The following is an 18370-nucleotide window of genomic DNA, read 5'->3' on the forward strand; positions in this document are numbered from 1 at the left end:
AAATAGAAAAGATACCCAAATACCAAATATATAAAGATAGGAATTTAACTTCATTAGTCAATGAGGAAATGCAAATTAAACCTGTAATGGCTGGGATTGGATATACTGCCCATGGGAGACCAAATTACAGGAATAACAGAGCCTTTATTAATTAGCTGGTGACCAGTGTGCTCCCCTTTTCCAAACTGGAAAGCACCAAGGCCCAGTTCTTTCTTCCCTACTTGCACTTACAATTTTCTTTGTTGCTATGGCAACTGGGCAGGAATGTGGTACCCTCTATATCCTATAGGTGCGGGGTCATGGCAGAAATGTGATGCCCCTATATCCTATAGGTGTGAGGTCTCGGTCACAGGGGCTTATGGCTAAGCACGGGCAAATAGTCTGTCTCTCATTGTTCTAAATGGGTCAGGTCTCCTCCACATTGCCCGTGTTTGTGACATTCTGACAGGGCAAGGGAGTGAGGAATGGGGGAATTTAGGCAAAGCTACTTATATGTAAATACTTCAGGCAGGGGTAAAACTAAATTGAATTCTGCCTCAGTCTCTTCTACTTCTAAAAGTGAATAGTGTGTTATGCTGGACACCATCACTTAGAAACCTTCAGTTAAATGTCACAACCCACCTACCCTGGAGACTAAGGAAGACTGAATACTAAATGTTGATAAAGATCTACACAATTGGAACTTTCATATAGCACTGGAAGAAGTATAAATTATAATCACTTTGAACAAGTATTTGGCAGGGTCTAATAAAGCTGGATACATATATACACTACTAGTAATTCCACTCCTGGTAGAAATATCAGTAGAAACACACATAAGAAAAAATATAGAAGAATTTTCATAGTATCATATTTTTTTTTTTTAATCATGGTCCCAAACTGGAAATACCACAATGTCCAGATGCAAGCTGCTTTGGGAAAGATGACACCTTGAGTTAGGTACTTCTCTGCCAATGGAAAAGGGGGACAGGTGGTAGCTGCCTGCTGCCCACACTTTCCCAGCTAGACAGCAAGTCCTTCCTAGTAAGGGGACTTGGACACCCTATCTCTGTTGAGAGGGGAAGCATGAGGGAAAGGGAGAGGTAGAGGGAGAGGGGAGAGACAGACAGACAGAGAGATTTACCTAAATTACAGTTGCAGTCACAGAGAGGTAGGACCAAGGGCGAGACACAGTCCAAAAGTAAGCACTTGCAGGATTTCAGTACAGAATACAGATGTGCCTGTGGCACATTCAAATACTCAAAACATGATCGACAGAGAATTCTTTGCAAATCTGATAGGAGCAAATCAGATTAAATGAAAAGATAAGAAGACAGTTTGGCATAGCTACTTATGTCTACATACTTAGAGCTAGTCTTTCTAGAGCTGGTGCGGTACGCCTTCTGCAAGGATATGAGCACAGCATACCCCTCCTCCGCAGAGATGCTTGCTTCCTTAATGGGAAAGCATTATCTGTATTTGCTTTTCTCCACTTTATACAAGCAGATTTGTCATTTCTTCTTGTTCTCATTGGCAGAATTTTCAGATTAACCACTGCCCATTGTTGTGTATGTATTTGTGTGTATATGCATGTGTGTGAGAGAAGAAAAAAAGGAGATTACCTATTAAGTAATTTTTCATTATGTTCAATTACTTTCTTTTTTTTTTTTTTTTGGCAGAACTGGAGGTTGAACTCAGGTCCTTGTGCTTGCCAGGCAAGAGTTTATTCTACTGAGCCATCTCCCAGGTCCCCCTCAATTGCTTTCTTAATGAAAACCATGCACTGGGTTGAAAGGTAGTGACAGAATATAGCTTTTGTGTATTTTTTGGGTGTGACATTTTTCTTCCACTGTCAGCACAGTCTTTTCTGTTTCTGTTATTCATGGTTAACTGAGCTCTGAAAATATTACATGAGAAATTCCAGAAGTTAACAATTCATAAATTTAAATGGTGTGCCAACCTGTGCAGTGTGGTGCAATCTCATGCTGTTCTGTTCCATCATAGCTGGATGAGAATCATCTCTTTGTCCAGCAAAATCACACTGTGCAGAGTGCCCTCCTGATGGTCACTTAGTGCTTGCTGGTCATCCAGCAGCCATCGTGGCTCTGGGAATGACTGTCAGTATCGCAGTGCTTGGAGTCCAGTAGTCCTCGCTGCCCAATGCTACAGAGCTTAATGCCGACAGCACTTACCTCGGTCTATCTCATCATCTAGTCACTGTATCATCTGTCTTTATACCATTAGAAGGGTAAATACAGTACAATAAGGTATTCTGCGAGCATACTCAATTATAATCACTCACATGATTATAATTGTCTTTATTATAGCTATGGCTATGCATCTCTTACTATGCCTAAATTGTACATTAAGCTTTATCATAAGAATGAATATACAGGAAAAAACAAGATATATTTAGTGTTCAGTGCTACCTGTGGTTTCAGACACCTGGGGGAGTCTTTTAACACGTACCCCAGGGACAAGAGGGACTACTGTATGTTAGTGTATGTTGTGGTATGTATTATAGTCTCCTTATTGCAGGGTTTGAAAATAACCAAGATTATTAGAAGTATATTTTTCTTCCTGCTTTCTGTATATTTCGCTTCCTATCTCTACTAACCACCCTTTGCTAAAGTCTTCAGGTGCTGACTCAAACACACTGCTCATGTGACTCCATTCATATTCCTTTTACATCTTCGCTGTGAGAGTTTCTAGGCTCTAAGAGAAATTACAAAGCTAGAGAAGAGATCTGGCAAGGCAGACATTCATAGATCAAAGCAGAAATCAGCATTTAGCTATTTCAGGACATTGCAGAGCTGGAGTAGGATCCTGAAGATCCCTCCCCCCTCTTAAAGAATCTACTCATCAGTGTTTGACCAATTTTGTATGCTTATATCTGTTAGTCTGAGCAACTAACTTGAAAACAATGTGCAGTACTACAACCATTGTTGAATTCCTGTAATTTTGTTTAGTGAAATTCTGTATCATTTCTAATTTTCAATTCTCTTTAAAAAAAAAGAAAAAAAAGAAAGGGCTGGCCAAGTAGCTCAGTGGACTAAAGCACCTGCTTAGAAAAAAGCGCAGGGGCCACAGTTCCATCCCGGGTGTGCTGCGCCAGCCCCACTGAGACCGGGTGTGGTGGCACGCACCTGCAATCTCAGTGCTTGGGAGGCTGAAAACAAGGAGGATCACTAAGGGTCTGGTCTGTGCAGTGAGATTCTATAGACCCTGTACTAAATACATAAAGAAATAAAATGAAATAAAAATGAAAAAAGAGTTTATTAATCAAAACTTGGATCTTATACTGACACCAAAAGCTCTTCTCCCGAACAAGTAATCAAACAAACAAAAATAACAGTCTCTTCCTGCATATTTAAAGAAATAATACACATAAATAAATTATTATTTTGTATAAGGAAAAAGAATGAAATGTAACATGACAGAAACCACTGGGATACATTTGTCCAGTAATTAAAATTTTTTAAATAAAACACAGCGAAAAAAGTATGTTAATAGGGTTTACTGAAAAAAACTGAGTTAAGTCAATAAAAAGTCCATTTGGTAGGAACCCTGACAAATGGTTTCTGCTTCAATTCATATGTTATATTAAGTAATTTAAAGGAAACATTAAATCATACTTTCCAATAATGAAATATTTAGGCAGTCTAGACATTTTAATTATAATCAATACGAATTAATTCACTGCTCTCAATCACAAATGTCTATTTAAATACATTGGCAAGAAGGCACTAGCTACTTCCCTCTGCAGTGTTTACAAAACATGAAGTCCTGACTGGTTACTTCTTTGAAACCTGCCACGGCATGCTGATGCTGTTGGTTATAGCTGATAGTAATCTCTGAAGCAAAAGTACTTGTTCTCCTATTTCAGTTTGTGATAAATGGAACCTTTCTCCAACCAGTTGATACATTATCACACTCAGAGTAATAGAAAGCCTCATAAATTATCTGTAAACAAAGAGTATCCTGAATGTTCAACCAAACTGTGTCACGAGTAACTAGCAATCTTTTCAGTTGTTAAGGGTAGCTGAGTTTTGCTCCACCCCACACTGTTCAGTATTAATTTTAAGCACAGTATTTTCTCCCTGAACCCTGATATTTATCCAGGACTCACATGCAAGAAAGCAAAAAAACAGATGACCTTGGAAACACAACTTTAAATGCACAAAATAACACCTTGTTTAAAAATACACAGCAGGCCAAGTGAATGCTCTGTTTTGCATAGTCCCTTTCAAGGAAAGCTCGCTGTAGAAGTCTATCAGTGACGATTTTCCCTCATTCTGAGACGAAGTGACAGTTGAGTAATCATGCAGCCTGCTCTAAAAATGTATGCATTTCTAGTTAATTTAGGCAGTTTATTTTAATAGCACTCACCTCTTTTTGATTATAGCAGGTGTTTCGAGGATAAATTTGCTGAAAATTGTATTTTGTTTAAACAGCAGCAGCATGTACTTTTATGGCCCTCCTATATTAAAAAGCATTTATTGTCTCCCAGCAATAGATACAATTACAAACATTTGTGACAGATATTGGCTCTGTTTTTACTGCATGGAGCCTCATGGAGACCCACTTATTTATTGCCACCTATATTTACATTTGTAACTGGTAACTGTAACAGCTGATTTTTAAAAATTTGGTGCTTTGTATTTTTTCTTCAAATTACATTAATATTTCTTAACAGAAGCTCTACTTACCAGAAAACCTCTCAGTAGCTTTTCTGTGATTCAAATAACAGGCAAAAGCCCATTTCAATTACTATTATATACACAGAATGTATGTCTCTATCCCACCCACAGAATAGTTTATACCTTTGGGCACAGATACAAGAATCCTATTACTGTATCTTATCTTTTCTTTCTTTCTTTCTTTCTTTCTTTCTTTCTTTCTTTCTTTCTTTTTTCTTTTTTTGGTGGAACTCGGCATTGAACTCAGGCCCTTGCACTGGTCAGGCAAGCACTTATTCTACTGAGCTATCTCCCCAGCCCCCCATTATTGTATCTTATCCAACAACCAGAGAATAAATCTTAAGGAAATGTTCTTTATTTCAAAACTGCAACAAGCTTTAAATCCCTGCAGGTCACAAATATTTAGAAAAGCTAAATTTTATTAATATCTTATACTGCATCGAAACACTGTGATGGCAGAAGTCAAAGCAGGTGAACTTCCTTATTGCTTTGGAATGAGAGAACTACCCTCTATTGCTTTATGACACAGATTTGTCTACACAATAAAAAGAGAAACGCTACCCTTGTAACTTTCGGCAGGATTTGGCTCCCAGTTCAAAGAAATTGAGATCTAATATAGCAATGCTGCGGCCCCTCAAGGTTCATTTAAATGGGATTCTATCTGCCTATTAAGGGAGGCCTCTCTCCTCCCTGTTTGGTTTTGGCTCCCACAGTGACTGGGGAGCCCCAGGGCTCAAGACTATTGCAATAATTTTGTCCTTAGCACAGTGACTCTTCCTAAAAGGTTTTGTTGTAAATTACCCAGGGCAACACCTGTATGGTTTATTTACGTTAAAACAAGATCCAATTGCTTGGAATTGAATTTAAAGTTTAAGGTTCTTTTTACAGCTGCACTTTGAAAAAGTCAGACACTAAAGAATAAAGGAGGAGATAAAAAAGCAGTTCAATGAATCAAAGGTTTGAGATAATTAGAAACATATGCTGTAATACTTCCAAAGCCTTTAAAAAGTAATCTCTATATCTAAATTCCTTGTAATGAACATGAAGATTTACATAATTACTGGAGACATTTTAGTGTGAAGGGGGTACCTATCCAACTATCTCTGAAGAAAAACCAAGCAAATATGTAATCACAATTTGAAAAAATTCTATTTCAGTTTTTTATTGTCTTAGTTATTTTTTTCATTGCTGATACAAAATACCCAATACCCCTAAGTTTTATTTAATTTGTAGAGATTGCAGTCCATGATTAACTGGCTATAGCACAGGATGGCAGAGCAGACAGGCATCACAGAGGAGAAACAGTTCAGGCTGGGCAGAAGGTAGCAAAGCAAGGGGGACGACCATGTTGTGTCCATCCCTTATATCTTATCCAGGTACTGAAGGCAGGTAGCACTCACACCCTTATCCTAGTGCTCTCAAGCCTGGCACTGCACCATGAACCAGTCCCAGCATCACACACTCTAGATCCAGCTGCATCTGAAAAAGCCCCACCTATGTCTGTGGGGGACTCGGGGGGACATCTAGACATAAGCCATAAGTTATTAATCAAAATTTTAATCACAATATCCACAAAGCATGAAAACATATTAGGACATCTGTTCATTGCATTAAATGCTTACTATTAAATCATTAGAATATACAATCTTTTAGGACAAATAGTACACAATCAAGGAAAAAGACCTATGTTATGGCCTGATTCCATACTTTTTGTTCTTCTTTAAGTCTGAGAATAAGAACAAATATTAATGTTCGCTTGTTTTCTACTGTGGTTAAAAAAAGTAAGGAAATAATTCTGTCGATAAATTTTGTTTACAGTATTGATGATTATAAGAAGCAACTTTTCTTCAAGTCACAAACAGAGATGAGAGACTGAATATACAAATGGATAGCAGACAATGTGAGTTCTAATACAGACACAGGTCTGAATTCACACCAGTAGCCACATTATAACTTAAGTTGTCAGGCCCGATGCTTAGAACTTAGTCAGTGATGGCAGGCTTCCTTGATTTTGCTGGGTACCCACTTCAAACTTAGGATCAATATTCCCTTCCTAAATATAGGAAGTAAAGCCATGTTGTTATGTTGAGCTGTGGGGGACTCAGGTCAATAATTTCTGACATTGCCAGTTAAACAGAAGACCCAATGCTATTATGGGCTACTGGACTCTTTTAGAATATTTTGCTGAGTTTACACACCTATAATATTCAATAACGGAACTTAGAAAAAATGGGGTATACCGATGAATGTCCATTTTGTATCTGTGTATTCAAAGTGGTTAGGATAGATATATAGTTGCATTCTTTTAATGAATAGAATGATTTGTTCTAATGGTGTTTGTAAATAGGATCTCAAGTCCACATCTTGTACAGCAATTAACCACTAAGAAGAATATATGCAGTGTATTATTTGTTGAAACTGTACTTTCGATTTGATTTGAAACTGTCTCATTGCTGTTTATCAATAAAATTTTGAAAAAGAAATATTCCCTTCCTAAAGCAAATTTCAAACAAATAGCTTTTGCTTATTTTCATTTGAACTGTCTCTATTTTTTTCAAGAAGGAAAGTTTACTTTCTACAGTACAAAGAAAACTCAAGAAAATTTAAAAAAAAACAAATTTATCCTCAAAAAATAGTATTATTTGGGGCTGGGGAGATGGCTCAGTGGAATAAGCACTTCCCTGGCAAGCACAAGGGCCTGAGTTCAATCCCCAGTTCCGCCAAAAAAGGAAAGAAACAGTATATTATTCATTTAGACATTCAAAATTAATAATACACAAAATGAAAACCTGTATTAGTTCTCATCTACATCTATTTTCCCATCAATAATGGACATGTAGAACTACTTGTTAGCTCAGCATTAACTCTTGCTATATTGAATTTAACAGCTGCCAACTGATTCACTTAAAAATATAAGAATACATGATACAGAATCAAAACTTTCTCAATCATATGGGTAGCTGTTATCCTTCAATAATTGTCATAAAGTACCTGGGAAGAGAACTTTCCACAAAAACTAAAACAAAAAATAAAGGCAGCTTCAGCCTATAGGCTAATCTGACTGTACACTTTTACAGTAACAAATTAGAGTGTTTAGAGAATTCCTAAATCTAGTTTTCTATTGAATTTTCCATTTTTGCTTCCTGTCTTCCATGTTTTACCTTTCAAGGAGACTTTTACCTTCCATAACCACTAATTTCTCTAAAATGATTCATTGGTACAATCCATTTCCTGCTATTGGTCTGTGCTGTCAGACCTTATGGTTCTTATGCTTGCCTGTATTTTAGTCTCCAGCTCTGATGTAGCTCTGTCCTCACTCTTCACCTTCATCCTAGGCCTCTTGTTCTGACTCTAACCTACTTAGCCTGGCCTGGCCAGCTCTTCACTGTGGCAGTCAGCTGGGTACTAATGATAACCTTCAAGAACTATAGATGGCCATTAAGAGTTACTATTTATAATTTTTAACAATGTATAGAAATGTTTATGAACTACTTCTTTTTCACTTTTTAAATTGGTTATACAGATTAATGAGTTTGCTTTTGGCAGATTCCTACATTTATATAACATATTTTGATTAGGCATAATCTTACTATATAAATAAAAATACACATTGGGTCAACATTTCCTAAGTGATTCTTCTGACACCATTCTAAGTGCTTTGGTTATATTTGGTCATTTAGTCCTTTAAAAACTCATATGGGGAAGTATTTTAATAAATTCCTTTTTACAGGTGGGAAACAGGTACAAAGGGGCCTAGTAACTTGTCCAGACTCCAGCAGCTATGTATGCTACAGCCATATATAAAACCAATATAGGCCCAAAGTTTGGATTTTAACTATCTGCTTCACTGTCTCTAACCACTTAGGCAAAAGCCTGAGATATCATCTCAAATGTTGTCCATCACTTAAGATGGTGAGGCAAACTCAAGCTCCCTATTGTCTTTGGGTTTCGGGTTGCTCATTTGTAGTAAGAGGTAGCAGCATTTCACAAGGTAGCAGAAAGGATTAAGTCAGCACATGTGAAATGCTAAGATCAGTGCTTACCACAATACTATTCTATTATATATACATTTACTAGAGGAAGAAAACCGGAGAGATTTATCAAAGTGACAGTTCTATGTGAATCTGACTACAACCCTATTAAGAACATAAGGTGATGTTTATAAATGTTCCTGAAATGACAGAAGAATTACTGAAGAAATTTTATAAATTCTTCCTGAATTTTGATATAGGCAAAAAATTAAGGGGTATAACAGAATATAGTAATAATGTACCATGACAATACTTAACATTCACTAAGTATTAAGTACATGTCTGGCACTATCGAAATTCCACAACCTTGAGAGGTAATTTAATTGTTTACACCTGACAGATTAGGAAGAGGATGAACAGTGAGCTAAAAGAACTTGCACTAAGTCACACAGTCAATATCGCAAGTAAGTATGAATTGGGACCAAAGGAAGGGATGTGGGATAGGCTCATCTTCCCGGCTCACCAAATCGGAGACTCAGGACAGACTAAATGGTAATCACTGTCTCTAATTCACAGCTGACTGCCTGCCCTCTCATCCTATATTGTTTTTATAATTAAATGCAAAATTGTTTTTAAATAGATTCAGACATTACAATAACTTGTAACTAGTCATAGGTGTAAACTTAATCTAAATATAATCACAGATATTATTTGCTCTAGCTTACTTTAAATTTATCAGCAGTGGTGCAGCACTACTGCTGTCTTAAACATAAAAAAGGATAAAGGCGCCAGGTCTGGCCCGTCCAGCAGGCCACCATGTCGAAGGTGTCCTTCAAGATCACGCTGACGTCGGACCCGCGGCTGCCGTACAAAGTACTGAGTGTTTCTGAAAGTACACCTTTCATAGCAGTCTTAAAGTTTGCTGCAGAAGAATTTAAAGGGCCTGCAGCAACAAGTGCAATTATTACCAATGATGGAATAGGAATAAATCCTGCACAGACTGCTGGAAATGTTTTTCTGAAGCATGGTTCAGAACTGCGAATTATCCCTAGAGATTGTGTTGGAAGTTGCTAATATCTACTGGGAACATATGATTACCTTTCAGAATAAAAATTGCTATTTTAGTGAAAACAGGCTTTTAGCACATAATGAAGACACCCAAGAGTCAAGGAAATAATGAGTGGTGGCTCTTGTCCCTTCTTGTTTTTGCGTTCTTCATGCCAAGAGGAAGAGCCTATGCATGAACAGTGCCACTGCCACGGAAAGTCATGCTGTGGTGACTGCCACTTCACCAGTAGGGAGTTCATTGATGGCACGTGGATCATGCAACTATTTTTTTACCTAAAAAATAGTTCTGATGATTTTGTGTGAGTACATTTGGAAAATTAAAATTTCCTAAATGTTATGTAATTGTCTCTGAGTTAAAAATGTACAAAGATTGATTATGGATCATAGATGGCAGTTTGCTTAATAGAATGTTACAAACTCATATATAGATTCTTAAATACACATTTTGTGATAAGTATAATAGACCTACCAATGAATATTTAACTGCTTTTGTCATGTGCAGCTTTAGTTTTCAAGCTTAATAAGTCATATAAGTTTTAATTAAATATCAAAGAACCAGAAATTTAATTTCTTGATCTGACCATTATGTGCGTACACTGATGTCACACACCAAAGTTGTTAGCAGTGTTAATTGCCATGGTTGGAGCTGACAGCACAGTAGAGGCATCTTTTCCTAAGCTATGCATTTCTTTAGGGTTATATGTCTTCATCACTTTCTTAATTCAGTATTTTTTATGACAACCCTCAATGACTCTTTTTGAAAATACTATTTCTGAGTATCATTCTGAAAGAATATTGCTACAGGGACTATCTGAAGTTCACCACGAAGCTTGAAGAAGTAGGGATCAGAAATCCTGATGAGTTACATTTATTGAAGACGTAACTTTTGGGGAAGTGCTAACATTAATCACTCAAGTACATAACCAGCAAAGATGGGGGATTTCTAGGCTGTGGCAAAGAGGAATGAATGGCAGGGATTACAGTAATGGCAATGGGAAACTGTACAGAATGTCACGGAATGCCAGTGGGTCAGAACTGTGGAGAATGTTAGATAAATTGAAATGGAAAGCAAAGTACTTGATAAAGTCTTAGAAAGCAAAGGATATATCTTGTCCACCTACACACCAGAAAGTGCCCGTTATGAGTATTCAAAAAGTCTGTCCATAACAAAGTATTTTATTTCTGCTTACAGGGAAAATCAGTGTTGGGCACTATTGAAAGCTGTGCTGATAGGTCATGGTGCTTCAGAAGTGCTGCCTGACCTGCTGTGCTATAAAAGGGTCAGTCTAGAGCTGGGGTCTTATCTGTCTGGTTGTTCTTAGAGCTGGAAGTATACATGGTCAGTAAATGGCTAATAGTTTATTCATGAGTAAACCTTCTCTAAGACCAATAGTTTTCTTAGCACATTTCAGTGTCCCTGTAACAGACCCAGGTTCACTTAGAGCAAAAGTACAGGACCATCCACATCTCAAGGGTAACATCGGTACTTGAAATTAACAGGTATTTTTCACAAGCATGAAAAAATTGCAAGATTTTCAGTTATCAAAAGGAAGTTTTGCTAAAGAATAAATGTGCTATGTTTGGAATTTTTGATAAAATCTGATAAACAAAGGCTGCTATTAGGCCTCATTTGACCAGCTAGTTTCAAATTCCCAGTCTGAATTTTTTGGCTTAGCTTTTTTTTCTGTTCTTTTATCACAAAAGTCTACCTGATGGGGCTGGTGAGATGGCTCAGTGGTCTAAAGCACCTACTTAGAACAAGCTTAGCAAATCACAGGGACCAGGGTTCAATCCCCCAGCACCACATGCCAGCCAGCCCCGCCCCCTGGTGGGCTGAGCTGGCCACACACACACACACATACACACACATAAATAAATAAATAAAATTAAAAAAAAAAATCTACCTGCTGTTTTCATAGATAAGTTTATGGTGTCTAGTGCCATAAAAAGATTTAATACTTTGGTTCTTTTGAAAATTAGGCTGGAGTTCTTTTTTATTTTAATTTTTTGCAGTACGGGGGATTGAACTCAGGACCCTACGCTTCTTAGGCAAGTGTTTATTCTATTGAGCTATCTCCCTGGCCCTGAAGTTCTTAAACAACAAGATTTTTTTTAAAATTTTTGTTTAACAACTAGATTATATTTTTAAATGTGGTCTATAAATTCTCTATGCAAAATGCTTTGAAATACTTGAAATGTATTACTTGCCCATAATTACTTATGAAAATACATTTTGTTACACTGTAAAAAAAAAAAAAAAGGATAAAAACTGAGAACAGAGTAAAAGAAATGAGAAAAACATAGGGAAAGTGAGACAGCAAATATAAAATGTAGAATTACAGGACACTAACAATCACTTAAGTGATTCTTGGTTGCAACAGTGTGGATTTTAGTTCAAGTTTAGTTCTTTAGCCACAAGGCTCACCCACTTTCTCACCTCTGAGGACTTCCTGGAGCGGCATGAACTCATTTATACTGACTCTTGGTAGAACTTTGCACTGTGACTTCAGAAATATTATTTCAATTTGGGGCAGATCTGACCTGGGCTCTGGGTGTACGATGACCTTAAAGGGAATTACTAATGGAGTCCAGTGAAATCAGCAAATAACAAAGACTCTTTTATCTTCAGTTGTGCGACATATTATTTATATTTTTGGCAACATATCTGCCTTTTTAATTTTATTTTGTTTAAGCTAATATTAAAATGAGTTTATATTCTTTGAAAACTGGCAACAGAAGTGAATGGTATCAGGCAACAGGGATAAGCTAGTTTAGCAATAAAAACTTGACGGCAACATTATGAGGAATAAACAAAAAGAAATACTGATATATGCTAGAATCTTATCAAAGCATGTATATTACAATGATTAAAAACACAACAAAAAGACATTTTCTTTTTTTTGGTAATTCACTGTTAGAAAGCAGAAGGAATAAATTGAACTGGTGAGAGAAAAAAGCAAAACAAGTACTTGAATGAGTACCAAATAAAGATGGGATTTATTTACCACTAATGAAAAGCCATTTTAAAGAAATTCATATGGATTAAAATAATCAGAACCTTTATTTCTTATCTCCCACAAAGCCTAAGCTATTAAAAACATATCCAACAGTGGCCAGCAAAACATCCCAAAACAATTTTTTTCCGTCTCAAACTCAAAGTAGGAATTTTTAAATGTCTATACAGCCAGTTAAAGGTTATTGTGTTGGCCGAAACAAAAGGAGAGATTGTGATTTTAATAAACTCAGGAGTTGAGGTAGGATGGGATTTAACATGGTATAAAGTTGGCTTCTGATGAAAGAATAAAATAAGTAGAAGCCTCACATGTAACCAGATTATTTTATTTTTATTTTCTATTCATTATCGTTTTTGTTTTATACGTAATCCCCTTCCTTATTTTACGTTGAGTAAGCTGAATGAAGGATTGACAATAAAGCTTCATATCTCATCTGAAAAATTTTCAAAAATGCTTTGCAAAACCCTACACGAAGTCTTCAAATGTTCTACAGCAGAATTCTTAAAGTTATAACCTGAAATCAGTTATATTTTACCATAAAAATCTAAATTCAAAATGATATCTGCATAGTGTAAAGAATACTGAAAGAAAGAACATTATCTGGTGCTCTGGAATGCTGCCCGTAAACTTGATTGTGTAAATCCTTTGGCACAGAATATCCTCACAAGATTAAGGCTGATAGTACGCATGAAAATGAGTCCTACTTTCCATTAGTTAATTCTTTCCCAATCAGAGCACGGATTCTCCACAAACTCAGAATTTTGATTACTGCAATGCAGGTCTGACTTGCATTTAGTTTTGTAAAACAGTACAGTATGTGCTTTCAATTACATGCATATTCTTTTTTAAGTTATTCTATTATGTAGAAAGGAATGATTGTGCTAAAATAGAAACCAAAAAGTCCCTATTAGGCTGTAAATGATATGTTTGACTTCAACAGGTTATTTAGTTTCAATAAACGAATTACCCTTGCTTTCTTCTGGGATTAAACTGTGCTTGAGAGTTCCCTGCTGCAGAATTATTTTAACATGCTATTCTACCAAGAATCATAATAATAATGATTTTAAATTTTATGAACAGAATTTGCTCTTTAGGCTGACTAAAGTGCCTGCTTAGGCAGTGTGCAGCAGCTGGGGTTCGATACCCAGCCTGCCATGATGGCCCCGCCCCTGGGGCGAGCTGAGATGGAGATTGAGAATGGGTGTTATGGCACATGCCTGTAATCCTAGCATTTGGGAGGCTGAAAACAGGAGGACCACTATGAGTCTGATCTACGTAGTGAGACCCTATAGACCCTGTATCCCCTGCACTAAATGAATTAAGAAACAAAAAAAGCAAAGAGTTAGGAATTATATTTTTTTAGGGCTGGGGATATAGCTCAGGGGCACAGTGCCTGCGTGTCAAGCACAAGGTCCTGAGTTTGATTCCCAGTACTTAAAAAAAGGAATTACACTTTTTGCAAAAATAGAAATCTTTTTTTTTTTTTTTTTTTTTTTTTTTTCATCCGGGGATTGAACTCAGGCCCTTGCGCTTGCCAGGGAGGCGCTTATTCCACTGAGCCATCTCCCTGGCCCCCAGAAATCTTTTTAAAACTTAAAATTTCTTGCAAAGATCTAATCAATGAAAATTCTTATTGATATATATTTATATATGACAGACATTTAAAAAATGAATGTATCTACAATATAAATAACAGCTGTACCCATCCTGATTGGGCAACTATCTGGAAAACAGGCTGCAGGATTGGCCACTGATCTTGGATAGAATTTGTTTCATAGCTGCTTACAGGCTGGTCAGAACACTTTCCTTCCTCTGCTTCCTCGTCCTCCTCCATAGCTGTTCATAGTCCAGAAAGAATGCTTTCTACCCTTCTTCCCCTTCTCTTATTCTCAGACCCCTTCAGTATATTCTTACCTGCTCTGGAATACATTCTAAGAATGAATTAGCTCCCAAGACACTTTGAAAATAGTACCCAGGGCAGGGCTTCTACTTTGGAGGCAGACAAAACCACAATTTCAGAGTGGTGAGCTTCTTGAGATTCACAGCGCCATAATTCTAGGGGTTTATATCCTTTAAGGAGAAGACTCCTTATTTTCAGTTTTTTTTTGCGGAACTGGGGATTGAACTCAGGCCCTTGCACTTGCCAGGGAAGTATTTAGTCTACTGAGCCATCTCCCCGGCCCCTTATTTTCAGTTTTAAAAATCTTTGTGGGGTTGTTGTTCTGCTAATGGGAACAGCACTATCTAGTCACCTATTTGCTTGTCCTGAAGCCATTATTACACAAATAAGTGAAAATGGAAGCAGAAAATTGATACAATAGCTAGCTCATTTGGCTTAGTTCCCAAATCCTACTACATGTGGTTTCTGGATTATCTTCTTCACTTGGACCTTCAGTCACATGTGCTGAATAGACTGCCCAAAACCTGCCTTTGGTTTTGTTATTCAGCAGAGCTGTACTCCATTTTTCAATCAGTTGGTATAGTCATGGGATTCACCTCAACAAAGGATGATTTCCAAGAAAATGTATCAAAGCACATTGAGAAAAATCTCTCAATCCCAGTGAAATATGATGCGTTCCAAATCATTCTTTCAGAGAAATATTTTTTACATGTTGGACTATAATACATTATTTATCCATTCAACAGCTTTTAAAGCCTCTATGTAAGACAAAACACTAGAAACTGAACCTTATCACTGTTCTCCAGTTTGTGCAATTTGGAGTACTCCCACTCTAAAACTGCCTTCTAAAAATCTTTCTTAAACAAAATGTGCTTTCTCTTTGATACCTTATTGTCAGTCCTAATCGTGACTTTTAGCTGTGGTAGTACACGTTCAACTTCTAGATTCCATTCTGCAGCATCTGTTGTAGATTCCAAAATATCTTCTTGTTTGGCAGACTCGTTCATGTCCTAAGAAAGGAAAGATATCACAAGACTGAGAGTTTAAAAAAAGAAATGGTAAAATCTTGAGGCATTTTAGCAGCATTGCACAATTTAAATTGAAGATGGTAGTGCTAAAACTGTGGCGGCAGTGTAAGTCCCTTCTGCACTCCTACCTATGTTGAAAGAAAGTAATGCTTCAACTGGCTAAGATAGAAAAGTAAGTATTAAAAATGAAGCAGACACTTGGCTCAACTATTTTACAAAGGAAAATGATTTTCAATTATGAGGCTGAATTTAAAAGAAATACTATCAAATGGATATGCTATTTAGGTATGTTAATTGCTAACAGTAGAAAAATTTAAATCCCCATTTTGGTTAAGAAAATACTGTTCAATTTGAATTTATTATACAGAAACACAAGTCCAAAACCTGAAAAGCAAAAAAGATAAAATCTCAGAAGCACATGCTTCATTATTTACAAATTTTGAATGCATTAAGTAATATTTTTGTTAGGCCAAATTGCAGTATAGCTTGAAAATGTAATAATATAGGCCTATTTGAACTCTGACAGGAAGAGGCAAAATGTGTACACTTGGTTTCTGCCCTTAAATAAGAAAATCAATTCATGACTGTTTTTTGAACCACAAACAGAAAATGTTTTTTTCCCAGCCTTCTTTCTACATTTCAGCATTAAACATGTATGAATCTGAAAATGTAGAGAATGGACAAATTAATGACTTAAAGACAAAGCCTAAAACATTCTTTTTTTTTTTTTTTTGGTGGAACCAGGGATTGAACTCAGCCCTTGAGCTTGCAAGGCAAGCATTATTCTACTGAGCTATCTCTCCGGCCCAAAACATTCATTTTGGTAGGAATTTTTTCCTTTAAACCTCCTTGATGAGTTATAAGGAAATCCAAAGAAAAATATATAAATATTTATAAAGAAAATAAGAGATATGAACAGCTAAATTCACTGCACAAACCTTTCATGAATTCTAATTTGAACAACTAATCTGTAAGACAGTATTTTTTAGATAATCAGGGAGATATAAAGATGAGGGAGTCCAAGGCACTTGAAAATTAGTAATTTTAGAAGTATAATACGTAATGAAGGTTACAGTAAGAGAAGGCCTTACAAGGCAGACATAAGTGCTGAGTATTTACAGATGGATCAAGATGCTGCCTGAAGTTTATTTTACTGAAAGGGAAGACTCTGAATAAAACATAATTGACAAAGCATTAATAACTACTGAAACCAGGCAATGATACACACAGTATTCACCATCCTTTTCTAATTGTTGTGTTTGAAATGCTTCATAATACAGAATTTAAAAAAACAAAAGGCTATGTCAACTTCACAGTGAATTACATTTCTCATTCTGAATTTACATTATTAAAAGATACTTCTCACTTTTTTTTTTTTTTTTTTTTTTTTTTGATGGAACCAGGGATTGAACTCAGGCCCTTGTGCTTACCAGAGAAGAGCTTATTCCACTGAGCTGTCTCCCCGGTCCCCAAAGATAACTTCTCAAATGAGCTAGATTCATCTTTCCAATCCAGCCTAACACCTTTTAGGTAAATTAAACTAAATTAAAGTTAAGTTGGGATTTGTGTTTGTGGTGGTAGACCCAGCTTGTGCGCAACTGAACTCCCTCCAGACTGGGACTCTGGAGCACTCACGACACAGAGCTTCCCTGTGCCCCAGCTCCTACTGGCATGGCTTAAACACTCAGACCCTCCAAGGGAGCACGCATGCATACTACTTTCTGCTCAGAAATATAGGCAACAATGTATTTCTAACCATAGTACTTGAAGATTGATAACTAACATGTTTTTATGACAGTCACTCCACTTGGAAAAATAGTATAAAGGAGTTACAAGCATTAATTTATGTAAAATGTGGAAAATATAAATGAAAAAAAGATCAAGTTTCTATTTTAGACATTAAAGGGCTCATTGAAATATAGAAACACTGAATTGTCTTGAGTGCTTCACAGGATGCTGTGCACTTCTATATAAAGTGAGTCCAGGATAACTGAAGAGAAACATAGCTGGGGAGTGGATTACAACAGCCACAGAGTGGACACGAGAATGTGTGTGACACAGGAAAGAAGACTGGGTTTCCTGTTGAAACCTAAAGCAATGGGGAAGGTTTTCTGTCATGTGCATCTACATTGGCAGCCATAACTGAAGAGCCTGGCCATCCCCACACTCACTGGCACATCTTGGTACCTCTAATGGGCTGAGGATGCTCAATTCCAAGTGGGTTGTTTCTGTTAAGCAGAGTAGACTACAGGGGATGGTGGTGGAGAGGCTTTATCTACTGTCAATAATATGTAAATATATGAACCCTGAAAATGGGGCCACATGTGGGTGTACACCAGCCTGCTCCAACCAGGAAATGGCCCCCAATCCCAGTATCACAGAGCCAGGGTGAACCAAGCTATGCCCTCTCAGCAGTAGTAGAATGTAGATACCCTGGTTACTGATTTAAAAATAAGTGTGGTTTATGAAGCCACAATTTAGGTGAGTTGATACTGGATGACATTAAGTCCAAGAGCTAGTGACGTCCAATCTATCCCTCATTCCATTCCTCTTTTCCCCTCCTTACAAGAGAGTTCAGTTCAAAAGCACTAAACAAGAGCTAAGTCTTTTTTTTTTTTTTTTTACATTTTATTTTCTTCTTACTGTTTTTTTTTCTTTTCAAAGTTTTATTGATAAACATATAGCAATGAGACAGTTTCAAATCAAATCG

At 36.7% G+C, this 18370-nt stretch overlaps 1 protein-coding gene and 1 pseudogene across 1 annotated transcript in view; one reads left to right on the top strand and one right to left on the bottom strand.

The window, feature by feature from the left end:
• Window positions 1-18370, bottom strand: part of Ift57 (intraflagellar transport 57) — a 72582-nt gene that overhangs the window by 29389 nt on the left and 24823 nt on the right. Inside the window, exon 6 of the mRNA XM_004643968.3 lies at window positions 15520-15642. Coding sequence (XP_004644025.1) covers window positions 15520-15642 — 123 coding nt within the window. The remainder of the gene's footprint in view (window positions 1-15519; window positions 15643-18370) is intronic.
• Window positions 9453-9815, top strand: LOC101580441 (annotated as a pseudogene).

The sequence above is a fragment of the Octodon degus genome, unplaced genomic scaffold (genome assembly GCF_000260255.1).
Source record: "Octodon degus isolate 3935 unplaced genomic scaffold, OctDeg1.0 scaffold00187, whole genome shotgun sequence".
Classification (NCBI taxonomy): Eukaryota; Metazoa; Chordata; class Mammalia; order Rodentia; family Octodontidae; genus Octodon; species Octodon degus.